General features: G+C 36.0%; 2 protein-coding genes across 10 annotated transcripts; one reads left to right on the forward strand and one right to left on the reverse strand.

Moving 5' to 3' along the window:
* The first annotated feature begins 217 nt into the window (after positions 1–217).
* On the forward strand, positions 218–7,377 carry LOC103957149 (NADP-specific glutamate dehydrogenase). Of its 8 annotated transcripts, none has more exons than XM_048577019.1 (16): positions 218–444; positions 1,198–1,844; positions 2,273–2,402; positions 2,523–2,724; positions 2,951–3,037; positions 3,120–3,179; positions 3,277–3,378; positions 3,806–3,877; positions 4,057–4,112; positions 4,362–4,447; positions 5,175–5,265; positions 5,360–5,517; positions 5,636–5,727; positions 6,367–6,450; positions 6,618–6,691; positions 6,854–7,377. In XM_048577019.1, exons 2-16 carry the CDS (start codon positions 1,283–1,285, stop codon positions 6,927–6,929), a joined length of 1,932 nt encoding a protein of 643 aa, XP_048432976.1. In that variant the 5' UTR covers positions 218–444; positions 1,198–1,282; the 3' UTR covers positions 6,930–7,377. The 8 variants fall into 8 exon arrangements, with proteins under 8 accessions (XP_048432976.1, XP_048432978.1, XP_048432977.1 ...); XM_048577021.1 differs by having other exon boundaries at positions 1,212–1,844; XM_048577020.1 differs by having other exon boundaries at positions 1,238–1,844.
* Positions 7,378–7,996: 619 nt separating this feature from the next.
* Positions 7,997–12,010, reverse strand: LOC125473750 (RWD domain-containing protein 1-like). 2 transcript variants are annotated; one of them, XM_048577010.1, is made up of 11 exons: positions 11,873–12,010; positions 11,332–11,397; positions 11,137–11,204; positions 10,960–10,993; positions 10,699–10,768; positions 10,336–10,393; positions 10,096–10,224; positions 9,383–9,474; positions 8,829–8,913; positions 8,494–8,562; positions 7,997–8,353 (listed from the first exon to the last, which is right to left on the reverse strand). In XM_048577010.1, the coding sequence occupies exons 1-11, from the start codon at positions 11,877–11,879 to the stop codon at positions 8,255–8,257; spliced, it is 777 nt and encodes a 258-aa protein (XP_048432967.1). In that variant the 5' UTR covers positions 11,880–12,010; the 3' UTR covers positions 7,997–8,254. The 2 variants fall into 2 exon arrangements, with proteins under 2 accessions (XP_048432967.1, XP_048432968.1); XM_048577011.1 differs by having other exon boundaries at positions 8,494–8,572.
* Between the last annotated feature and the right edge of the window lie 844 nt (positions 12,011–12,854).

The raw sequence follows: 12,854 nt of genomic DNA on the forward strand, positions 1-12,854 counted from the left end.
ATGATAGTATCTACATTAAAAGGTGGGAAATGGACTAAACCTTACAATAAATTTGTTATAATAATGTTACTCAACTTTGCATTTGACGAGAATCGAACCTAAGACATCTCAATAAACTTGTCCTAATACCACTGGATTATGGATAAATAAAAAATAAAAAAATAAAAAAATAAAAAATTGTTAACGGGTAATTTAGACAACATGACGAGCTCTTTTTCTTTTGTGTTACTGTTCTACCATACAATCTCTCCTCTCTTCTTCTCACTCAAGAATCTGATCGAACGACTATCCAGACCCGTTCATCTCACTCTTTGCATCGTCCTCATCGACAATTCCCGCGACCCTTTGTTCCAGCGTTGGAGAAGAACAACTGCTTAAAGACCCAACTTTGAAACTGCAACTTGATACGTTTCGAGTTCATCCTTTTCGTCTTCTGCTCTCACGGTACTCCACGACGTTTTTCGTGTCTGGATTTTGGTCTTTGTTTAAAATTGAGAACTAACGTGTGGGTGTAGTTGAATTTTGAGAAATGAGTTGTGGGATGATTGGAAATGGATTTGGTTTGTGGGGTTTCTTGATTCTTATCTGAGAATGAGAATTCAAAGTTCATGTTTTTTTGTCTGTAATTTTGGATTTCTGGTGTATTTGGATGTGTTTTCAGCTTAATTGAATGATTAGTTACTTCACCTGGGTTTATAGAGTTTTTAAGGATAACTAAGAAGATGATGTTGTGAATTGGTGCTTTGGTTCTTGTTGTTTTGGCTTCTAGGAAGTCAGAACTATTATCTAAGTTATGCATACGCTTTGTTGGGCTCAGTGGACCAGATTTTTTCGTTTCTTTAGAGGGGGGGGGGGGGGGGGGAACAAATCCTAAGTGGTATGAGCAACCAAGTGTTCAGCTAAATTAATTATGGAGTCTCGAGGGTTTCGTAATTCTACGTGCACTGATAGCCGTGGATTTTATGTGCCTTTGTACACTCTTGTATTGGTTATAATATAGTTAGGATAAGTGAAAAATATAAATAGAAGATTTCAGGCTGTATATTGATTCATACCTTATGAAATATAAACCTCAACTTCGTGGCTACTAGTGTTGTAAGGTTTGCTACGTTCTAGGTTCTGAATGAATGGAGTTTATAATTTTTTTTGGTTATATTGTTCTGTGAAATTATTTTGTTTTCTAATTTATTCATTTAGACAATTGTAAAAAGGAGTTAATGAGTCTCTCCATGACAAGCGGATGCAGCAGGATTTTGGGTTACGGTTAAGACTGTCATGCTGAATGTTGCTACCAGGAAGTGGAATAAGGATGAACTCCATGATGGATGATATGAACTTGATTCAGCAGGCACAGAGGCATCACTTAGTGGTTCGGGAGCTGGGGGAAGAGATTGATTTAGAAATTGGAGCTGGGGATGATGATCCTTCATTTGCTAACACCCCCCTTATTGGTGTTCCACCACGGGAACCTTCTGTTGAGGATCATGACGAGAGTAAGAATATGGTAATGGCTTCTCAACTCCCTAGTGATGATCAAGATATGTCAAAGGGACAACCAGTAAAAAGGAAGAAAAAGGTTGTGAAAAGATGGAGAGAGGAATGGGCTGATACCTACAAATGGGCTTATGTTGATGTCAAGGAAGGGACAGCTAGGATTTTTTGCTCTGTGTGTAGAGAGTATGGTAGGAAGCATAGAAGAAACCCCTATGGAAACGAGGGCAGCCGGAATATGCAGATGAGCGCACTCGAGGAACACAACAATAGTTTGCTTCACAAAGAGGCACTTCGCCTTCAAATGGCCTCCAAGGATAAGGTCGTTGCTGACAAACCCATTTATGTCAAAGGTTAGCACGTTCTGCTCAATTTTCTTTTAGTTTGCTTTGGAAGTTTCAAATAATCACCATCTGAATTCTGCATTAATTATTTGCAGAGTGTCTCCCAGGAAATTCTTTTCGTGAAGTTAGGTTATTGTTAATTTTCATGTTTATGAAAGTGTCCCTTGCGGTTAAGTTTGCATTTGGGATTTGTAATTTTTGAACTCGTTGCTGAATGAAAACTTTGGTTCGGTTGACTTATTTTCTCCGGTTTAGCATGCACACACCTAAATACTTCTTCTGGCATTAAATGGAGTTGTTAACATTAATCTGTTGATATTTGCACATTATTTACACCTTCATATGACTGAAAGAAATGAATTTTGAGTTTAAACTTTAATTTGTAAATAATTTTTCCCGTTTGGTTGATTTTTCTTTGGAATTACTCTTAAATGTAGCTCTTATGTCAAAAACGGCTGGATCGATTGTTGAAGCTGCACTGAAAAGGGATCCTCATGAGGTTGAGTTTATACAATCGGTGCATGAAGTGGTTCATGCTTTAGAAAGAGTGATTGCAAAAAATTCTCAGTGAGTTTCCTTCGGATGGTGTATTATTTTAGTCAAGCTGTTTAACAAAAACAAAGTCTTATTTCTGATTTCTGATTTCTGATTTCTGTAAAATTATCAAGTGGCTTTTTCTCTTTTCAGTTATGTAAACATCATGGAGCGCTTGCTAGAACCTGAGCGCATGCTTGTTTTTCGAGTTCCATGGATGGATGATAGAGGTGAGACACATGTTAACCGAGGATTTCGAGTACAATTTAACCAGGCCTTGGGTCCATGTAGGGGTGGCTTCCGGTTTCATCCTTCTATGAACTTGAGTATTGCCAAGTTTCTTGGATTTGAACAGGTATTAGTTGTTTTCTTGAGTTCTTCTGAGTTGACTTGTCGTCTTTAGGTTGGGTCAAACTTTTGCCAAATCTTTTACTTCCTATACCTCTGTTGATTTGTGTATTCTAGTGATTGGTGCTCATAAGAACGCCAAGCTAAATACTAGTGGCAAGGTTAAACCCTTCAGATTGGAAGTGACTAAGTCTTGTGACGACTTTGCATTGTGCTATTTACCTTATATACAGACTCTAAAGAATGCCTTGTCACCATACAAAATTGGAGGGGCAGCGGGAGGTAGTGATTTTGATCCAAAGGGAAAAAGTGATAATGAGGTAAAAGTTTTCAATTTGTTATATGTTGTTCGTCATTTTTAGCCTCCTCAGAAGTTGTGAATGATTGTTTCTAAACTGACAGGTTATGCGTTTTTGCCAAAGTTTTATGAATGAAATTTATCGTTATTTGGGTGTTGACAAGGTAACTTCAGGAAGATTACATTCCATATATAATTTTTTTCTCCATATGGAATTTCGCTTTTGTATGCATGTCTGGTTTAATGCTGTATACACTTTAGGACCTTCCTTCAGAGGAGATGGGTGTTGGTACTCGAGAAATGGGATACCTTTTTGGACAATATAGGCGTCTAGCTGGTCACTTTCAGGTACCAGAAACACCGGTAACAAGCTATTTCTGAATTTATCTTCTTACCTTTTGTGATGTAATTTAGTATCTAGATGCCATTGATGACATTGCTTTTTCTAAATCTGATGTAGGACCATAGGTTATGGAAATTCGGAAAATAGTAATTAAATAAACAATCCTATTGTTCTTTTCTATCCTGACAAAGACTATTACTCCTTTCTATCCTGACAAAGTCTATTGTTCTTTCTATCCCCGACAAAGTCTATTGTTCGTTTCTATCCATATGAAAGTTAAGATTATGCTTATCTTTTTATCATGGGAAGATAATTAAGTGATATGTCTTTATCTATTTAGTGTTCTTTTCTATCTGTACAAAAGTAAAGTTTCTGCTTAAGTGTTTCTCATGGGAAGAGACTTAAGTAATGTCTTTATGTTTTTATATGTATGCCTTACTTATGCAGGGAAGTTTTACAGGGCCAAGGATATTTTGGTCTGGCTCTAGCCTTCGAACTGAAGCTACCGGATATGGACTGGTAACTAATATCACAACTTTCCCTTGCTCGTGTTCGGGCTTTCTCTTTTTCTTTTTCAATTTTTGAATTTTTTGGTGAGAACTTACTAGACATGTCTATTTTTTGCGGGTATTATAAGATCCATTGTAATTTTCATCTTCATTTCTGATGATGTGAACAAAGTTCCCATGCTTCTCCAGGTTTTCTTTGCGCAACTCCTACTTGCAGACCTCAATAAAGATTTCAAAGGATTAAGGTACCTTTTACCTGACTTTCAGAAGTTCTAAAATTTTCACGAAACACCATAGGATATTGACATAGAACAGCACATGGGAGTTCTTTCTGTTTATGTAGCCTTTTGAAGAATCCAATCCTGTTCAACATATCTTTGAATTTTTGTATACATATATGTATCTATGTATATGTGTGTGTCCACAAGAGAGAATGTATAATTTATGATTGCTTAAAGGTTATTTTGAAGATGTCTTTATAAATTTCCCTCCAGGTGTGTTGTAAGTGGTTCTGGAAAGATTGCATTGCATGTCCTGGAGAAGCTTATTGCATATGGCGCGATTCCGATTACAGTTTCCGGTATTTTCTTATAACAAGTATTTTTGGAGCTACTTGAATGATGTCTTTTGATGGAAATTTTTAGTAATATACATATCTGGTATGAATGTTTGACATGAAAAATTTCCATGTGTCATACCAGTCATGTGTAGTAACTACTTGAACTATGACATGATTTACTTGCTAAGAATGTTTAAATTTTAAATGTTTGACGTGATCATAGTGATGAATGATCTGGAGAACAATCATATTGTCAACAACGTTCCTAGCACTTCTTCATCCAAAAGATTATAAAAACAATGAACTTAGCACGTTAAAACCAGTGTGTGCTAGAAGTCTGTTTGTATCTTCTGTGGCCTTGATTGGTTTTGTATCTTGGGTTGTAAAGGTGATATGTTAACATCTGTGGCTGTATTTGGATCGAAATAACAAAATGAATTAGTTTTCTGACTGCATCTGAAGAAAGAGAAAATATATGAAGAGCTAGAGTACTTGTGCTGTGAATGTGGTGTTAAATTCTTTTTCCCCCCAGTTATTATATGCGGAAACCTTGGCTATTTCATATTCTAGTTCCATGCTTTATTTAGATTGCCTAGGGCTTTGTGTCAGGAAGTTGGGATTTTCGAAGTTGTAAACATTTAGAGTGAATTTTCCCAAAAAAAAAAAAAGAAGAAATTTAGAGTGAATAAGACTGGTTATTGACATTTAATAACACACTTGCCTTTTATCTGCAATTTATTGCATATAGACTCGAAGGGTTATTTGGTGGATGATGAAGGATTTGATTACATGAAAATATCATTTTTGAGGGAGATCAAAGCTCAACAGAGAAGTTTGAGGTCTGTGTTTCTTGTCATCTGTTTTGCATCTGTTTATCAAATCGCTTGGTACAGTTACCTTCAGGGGTTCATTGGTTTTACATCTCATCTGCAGAGACTATTCAAAGACTTATGCTCGATCTAAGTATTACGATGAAGCTAAACCTTGGACTGAAAGGTGTGATGTTGTGTTTCCTTGTGCTACCCAGAACGAAATTGATCAGACTGATGCCATTAATCTGGTTAATACAGGATGTCGTATACTAGTAGAAGGTAGTGATTACTGGTAACAACTAGCATAGTCGTTTTTTTATTTTTTTTCATTTGTTTTCATAATCATTAACGTTAGCTCTGTAACACCTATTATTTGTTGTTCTTTTCTTGTATCTAGGTTCAAACATGCCTTGTACACCTGATGCTGTTGATATTCTGAGAAAAGCTAATGTTTTAATCGCTCCTGCAGTGGCTGCTGGTTCTGGTGGAGTATGTGCTTGAATAATGCTATTATAAACTTTATACGTATCATGTTTTTATTTAGTCCAAAATGTTTTTATTTGGTCCAAATTTATGCCAAGTTCAAGCCAAGCTTGTCTGTTTATGAAAATATATGGAATTCTTCGGTCCAGACTCCAAAGAAAAAGGGAATTCAGTAGCGCATGAGATCATTCAACATCAAAGTTTCTGTTAAGAATATAAGAATCTCACATCGAGTATTCTAATCCATCTCTCTCGATAATGAAATCATGAAGCTCTCATATATCCTTTTACTATGACATGGCATCAGAGGGGGCTGTTCATCCATGCATTAGGTTTAGTCTTTCATGCTCAGCGTCACCCAATATAACTTCACATTTTGGGCCATGTGAATGGGTGCATTAAATACAAAAATATCACATCCGGTATTCTAAGCTTGCTTCTAATATATGAAAATATGGGCCTCCAGTTATTGCCAATTGGTTTTGGGCTCAATACTTCAATTTTAGCATGCTTGAGATCTAACATCGAAAATTCTACGGAAGTGACATTTGGGAATTAAAATTTTATTATTTTTGTCAGTATGGCTTCTGATTATCTTCTTCTTTTCCTTAAATTTATGTTCTCCCTTTGTTGTTTAATGGGTAGCAGGTGGTTGCTGGAGAATTTGAATTGAACCATGAGTGTAATTCAGTGAACTGGTCCCCCGAGGACTTTGAATCCAAATTACAGGTGACGCTGTGTATATTTTATCTCGCTGGTATAAACATTGTAGGGGTTTTTAAATACAAAACGTTCATCATTGGAAGCTGAGAGGAATGTAAAGTTTGCTCTCGAAGGTTTGACCTGGTATGTTTTTGTTTTTCTGTATGATTTCTGATTTGCATCATAACTCTCAGGAATCAATGAAACAGACTTACCAGAGAACCCTCAAAGCTGCGGCTGACTTTGGTTACCAGAAAGAAAGTCCTGAGTAAGTGCTTTATCGTATTGATGCTTGCCTTCTCTTTTCCTCTTGAATCTTTGAAGAAACTAGATAACCTCTGTTGTTGTGACTTTTGCACTGGCTATGTAAAAGTTGCGTACTGTTAACGTTAAACACTCCAAGAATCAAATTTTCTTACGTGCTTGACAGGTCTTTGGTCCACGGAGCCATCATTTCTGCTTTTCTGACTATTGCTCAAGCCATGACTGATCAAGGATGTGTATAGAGCAGAAGAATGTTGTACAATTACTCCCATGTTCCTCAAAGCTGATCGGTGTCATGAACAATGAAAAATTCTCAAAGAGGTGCGCATACAGCCGTTGGTAGCAAGCTGTAGATCTTTATTGGCTTTACCGTGCCGATTTCAAGATCAAGGTGGTATTTCAGATATACAAGGTTCCATTGTAACATAAAAATGTGTAATGTTGAAATAGCCGTGACTCGGAAAGAGCGAGGACAAATTATAATAGGCAGAGTGCAAGTGAAAATTGTGTAGTAGGTGAGTGGGATAGGGTAGGAACTAGGAAGGGGGTCAAATGTTTCATCGCAGGAAGCACTTGTGGATTGACTTGGCTAAGATTTCATGAAGTATTTATTGCTTGTCCTGTGGAATATTTGGATACTGAACTGAAGTTGGAAATAAAATTGGCATATTTCACGATTTGCCCTCAATACTTATAGAGCTGTCAAATTTCCGTGAACTTTAAATTTAGCCAATTACCTCCTTAAACTTTTATAATTAGTCCATTCCCCCATGAACTTTAATTTTAGGTGATTACCCTGAACTTTTATAAATAGTCAATTTCTCCCTTGACACGAGTTAATTTTTTATCTATGTTGATCACGCAGATAACACATGACAATGTATAGAGGCAAAAATAATGAAAAACGATAAGGGGGAATTGCCTATTTATAAAATTCTAGGGATAATTGGCCAAAGTTAAAGTTAAAGAAGAAATTGGCTAATTATAAAAGTTCAGGAGGATAATCGGCAAAATTAAACTTCAAGAGGAAAATTAGCACCTCTTTAGGATGCAAACCAACAAATACCTCAATAAAATTTGATAATTTGCTATTATTCAGGTCTTGACTGATGAGACTGAAGTGTTAATTTCATGCATTTATTATTATTGGTTTTATTGACTAGCTCTTATTCTAATACCAATTCCCTTCCCGATGTTTGAGAAATTGAACGTCCTAAGACCACCCCTCCCATATCTGATTGTTGCGTCGACGATGCTTTCGGCTGGTTTTCTTGACACCAGTGTCTAAAGTATTGAGCTTCAGAAAGTATGACCGAAATATCACTATCAAAATTCATCAAAATTGTGAGTAACAAGTATTCGAACAAATGTAAAACCGCAAGTTTACCAACCGTGAAGCAGTTGCTTTATATTTTGCAACATCATATCTTCTCCCTCGGCTCTCTACAAAGAAAATCAGTCATAAAACCTACAATCTCCTCTGACCTCGACGCCTAGAGTAAAGCATGAAATACATACGAAGACAGCCAAAACTAGGCATATTGTTCATCGGATGATGCGCTCTCGTTCAGTTGTTTTTAGATCTAGTTATTGACCCTCTTCGAAGAGTGGGTTGATGAGTCGGACTTCTCAGCCAAATAGTGTTCCAGCATATCATCTTCGTCATCTGCCATTAACCACAAGACAAGATGGTTTCTTCGTCAGATTGTGAACACAAAGGATTCCTTCACAACAAAATATAAATGATTCGACTGATTTTGGTCTCATCAACATAAGACTACATGGGCTATAAGGAGAGAGAATCACCTTCAAAATCATCAGAATCGAAGTCAATCTCATCCTCATCCTCTTCATCGGACCCTTCAGAGGCTGGAGCTGCACCTTTCTATGGTGTGAGAAAAAGTCACTCGTATTACTGTTTATTCTTTGAAACTAAGCCATTATATGTTCCAACAATAAAATCCCCACATGTAATAACCCAAAACTTCCCCTCGTATTACCCCTGAATAATGTACCATGAAACTAACTCAACCATCAAATCAGACCGGTAACGCATTAGTTTAGTTTTCGCTGTATTTACTTGTTTTTGGGAAAACTGAACAATGTAAGATGAAGGTAAAGTTTAGGGTAGAATAAATTACCACAGCATGTCTTCCGGTTTCAAACCACTGTCTACCTGTGAGCCTCTTTTCCTTGGGTGCTGAAAGTGCAGCGTCAGGCATTAACCTTGGAAATTGATCACCATCCGTCAGAAATGAAAATAAAGACTTCAAGCAGAAATATATGATGATCTACTATTGGGAAATTGTTAACTTTCAAGAAGGATTCCTTGGAATTTATATATTTCTTTTTGACCGGGAAGTCTTGGTTAAGGGGCTAATGAACCATCGCGGCTTTTTTAGTATGATTTGAACCTACAACTAATCCTAACCATCCCACCACATAACCTGCTAAACAAAGACCTGGCTCTTGTATACGTAGAAATGAATTCCACATCTCATGCCTCTCCAGCATAATTAGATCTTTCTTCACAAAATGTAGAACTTTTTGGTGAAAAAGATATCAGAAACAAAACCATCTGTACGAACCGATATTACTGATCCCAACATCCCCACTTTCACATGCTTTATAATGACAAAATTACTGAGAGTTAATGAAGAAAACCTTATTGAAATTATACAACAATAATACTTACTTGGCTCGTTCCAGGGCCAACTCTGCTTCAAACATCTCTCTCCATGCCAGAAATGTTTCAACTGTAACTGGTTCTCCATGTGGTATGATTACCTAAAACAGGAAGGAGCAGGAAAGTAAGAAGCAGCTCCTGGAGACTATCTTTTTCAGGTGAACAATCCATACCAGAGATGCAAACATACAACTTTGAATGAAAAAAAGTAAATCCCATCAGGAAAGTGTGAAGCTAGTTATGCATTTTTTCACTAATATTCACAACCAATTGCATCAAATTCACGCCGAAAATTGCAAGACGCAGAAGAGAAAAGATGGACACCCTTTGAAAAAGTATGATTAATCTTCTGGAAGCTTCACCTTTCCAGATACACAACTCATCCAGACCAAGGAGAAAGAAAGAGGGTCTCTTGGAGAGAATAGCTAGCAGTTCTATTGACAACCCCAATGATTTCATGACTTAGCTATCTTTAGACATGTAAAAGCCTCAGCAAGACTTAAATACATACAAGCGACACTGGAGTGTGAATAACTAACTAGCACATTGTACAGTCAACTATCTCCCAAGGACATTGACTCAAACAGGTTTGCAAGGTTTTGGGATCTTGAATATATAGTTTTCAAGGAATAGTAGGACCTAAACTCCATTTATTCTTAGAGATTAAGAAAGCAAATAGCCACAAGATGATTAGATATCAAGACATAGGACAAAAGGCATACATCATCCTTTGCTGCTTCTTCTGCTTCAGCATCCTCAAGACTAGTGTCTTGACAATATTGTTCAGAAAGCCATTCCTTGGCTGATGTAACTAGTGTGTAGATCATAGCCATACCAAGGTTTTCAGATGCCTGTAAAAATATAGATATTGAATCAAAGTCTGCAAATTAGATAACTTCACATCATCTATAGGACAGATAAAAACTATGCTCACTAATCTTTAGATGAGTACCCAAAATTACCTCTTGCAGAAGCTTTTCTTTCAAAATTCTTAGATGTTCTCCTTGTATACAACGTAAACTAGAGGGAAAAAAATCAACCATTAGAATAGTTCCTCATAAAGCATCATGCATCCGCACTTCTGACTTTCGCACAGCCTTACTTAATAACACAATACCGACGGAACTGTTATATCTGAACAATAATAATTTTTCTCGAACTTCTTTCTTTTCTTTTTAGTAGTATTTATATATGCAGTTACAAGAAGGTACTAAGTAGACCTTGTATTTGCTTTGTCCAGAAGAAAAAGGGCAATGAAAATGATCAAGTTCTTTCCATCCTTACGAACAATAAAGAGCGGAGAGTAGCACGATTTTGAGCCATACCTATTCAAATTCAAAAGTGGAGGCTCATCTGGGTATCTTTCTGTGTGTGAGAAAATCAAAGCCAGCTGAACTGAAACAGAAGTTTCCAAAACAGCTTATGTCCAAATGAAATGCAAAAGATACAAAATACAAAAAGTTGAAAAAGAAGAACTCCTGAACATTTCTAGAAAATAAAAAAATAAAAAAATCAAGTTGGTTATCCAACTAAGAAGTAACACAAAGGCATCATTCAAGACATCGTATAATGCAGAAAGAAAATACCTGGATTGGTTGTAAATTCATCTGCTTCATCATCCTGTTGAAAAGAAAGCAAAGAAATACACATAAGGAAAACCTGAACATATGTCTAGTGAAGACATAAACATTCTTGGCTTGACATGAGGCTGTTATAACAATTATGCCAGTAGAATGCAAACAGAAAGAGAAGGAGATACCTACCACTGGAGATACTTTTATTTGAAAACACCTCGTGGAAGTATTTAACCCGTTCTCACCCGAATGTATTTCTGGCATATCGAAAACAACAGAAAAGAACATTCCAATTAATTTCACTACTTGTGATAATAAAAACTGAAAACAGATAACAAATTTTATAACAAATGTTGGTCTGCAGAAGCACCACATAGCAGATACCTTTGAAATCATCCGCAAGTATTGCTTCCAACGCTTCGATTTCCATCTCCTGCTCTTGTATATAGTCTGTAAACATAGTAGTAAAACACACAGTTAAGTAAATTCCATAGCTTGAAACATAATTTAGTAAAATTTCATAGCCTTGTGATAAAAATCACACATTTCGATCATATCCCATATCCTGAAAACCTCAACAAAAAAAAATTATATCAACAAAATCCCATTTATTATCAACAAAAAATTATGCAATTGGAGTTTCTGGGTAACTTTAAATTCCACAAAAAGCAATCTAAAATACCAAAATCAGTGACAAACTACAAAACGAACATAAAAAAATCGAAAACTTCAAAATTCTAATTAAAATACATTCTTCAATAGAAATTCAATGCTACAAACCCAACATTAAAAAAAAATTAAGAATATACAGCTTCATTGGGCGGCTAAAAGTTATACAATTAACTTAAATCGCGACCTTTTAGTTCATCAAATCGATAAAGAAACAAAATTTACAACAAAAAATAGTGTAATTAGCATCAATTACCCGTCATGATTTTGAAATTCTTCTCTGATTTCGACTCTTCTCGCTACTCAGAGCCGAGGTGTCTCCGTACCAAATCCGCTAAACTCTACGAGCAGAAGAAGACCTAAGCCCACTGAAACGCTGCGTTTTGTTCTTCTTATTTCGTTATCTATTATTTCGATTTATACAATTTATTATTCATTTATGTATTTATTTTTTTTTTAACAAACGATATTATCTACACTAATAGAAAGAGAGTTGGCGGTAGGGTACAACTCGAACAGGTTTGAAGGTCAACCCAATCGTAACCCAACTTTTACAATCCAGACTCGATTTCATTCAGGTTCATATGGGCTTAAGTTTAATTGGGTTAGGATTTGCTTGGGTTAGGTTCAGGTTGCTCAACTTTTTCAAGTTTAATCTTGTAAAAACTTAGTTTCCAAGAATTCTTAAAAAAATTAAGCCAAGTAGCATCAAAACTAGCTAACTTTAATTTCATAAATCAATATACTATAAAGTTTTAGGATTTAGAGACTATGAATATGAATTGATTAATCAAAGTCTCTTATCTTCTAAAAGCTTAAGTAATTATAAAGGGTAATTTACAAAAAAAGAAAAATTAGAATGGGCATTGGTTTTTGGACTTGGCTCACTTGGGTTTAGTATGAACATTAATTGATATGGGTTACAATAGTTAGATTGGGTTTGGTTAGTCGGTTGCGTTGGGTTGGGATGAATGGGTAAATGATCAATCCAACTCAACCCCAATCAATGAACGGGTTGAAATTGGGTTAGGTTCGGATGGATTATAACAAAAAAAAAAAAAAACAAAAAAGACTTACTTGTTCGAGTTTAAAGTCGGGTTGGATATGAGCGGGTTCGGATTAGCCCAACCCAAGTTGCAGCCCTAGTTGGCAGACAATGGCGATAATCTAACATAAGACTGTTGGAAATGTACCCTAAAACCAATCATATGATGATACTTTACGGACATTTCAAACTA

Source organism: the organism of the source record quoted next, unplaced genomic scaffold (genome assembly GCF_019419815.1).
Source record: "Pyrus x bretschneideri cultivar Hongxiangsu unplaced genomic scaffold, Pyrus_bretschneideri_v1 Contig95, whole genome shotgun sequence".
Classification (NCBI taxonomy): domain Eukaryota; kingdom Viridiplantae; phylum Streptophyta; class Magnoliopsida; order Rosales; family Rosaceae; genus Pyrus; species Pyrus x bretschneideri.

What these genes read in the sequence shown, in the direction of transcription:
- LOC103957149 (XM_048577019.1), top strand. Translation starts at nt 1,283, where the DNA reads ATGTTGCTACCAGGAAGTGGAATAAGGATGAACTCCATGATGGATGAT. An exon ending in TTCAGGTACCAGAAACACCG is followed by an intron (nt 3,379 to 3,805) that starts GTAACAAGCTAT and finishes TTACTTATGCAG; the next exon opens with GGAAGTTTTACAGGGCCAAG. An exon ending in GATTCCGATTACAGTTTCCG is followed by an intron (nt 4,448 to 5,174) that starts GTATTTTCTTAT and finishes TATTGCATATAG; the next exon opens with ACTCGAAGGGTTATTTGGTG.
- LOC125473750 (XM_048577010.1), bottom strand. An exon ending in CCACTTTTGAATTTGAATAG is followed by an intron (nt 10,394 to 10,698) that starts GTATGGCTCAAA and finishes TTTTCCCTCTAG; the next exon opens with TTTACGTTGTATACAAGGAG. An exon ending in AAACCGGAAGACATGCTGTG is followed by an intron (nt 8,563 to 8,828) that starts GTAATTTATTCT and finishes AGAAAGGTGCAG; the next exon opens with CTCCAGCCTCTGAAGGGTCC.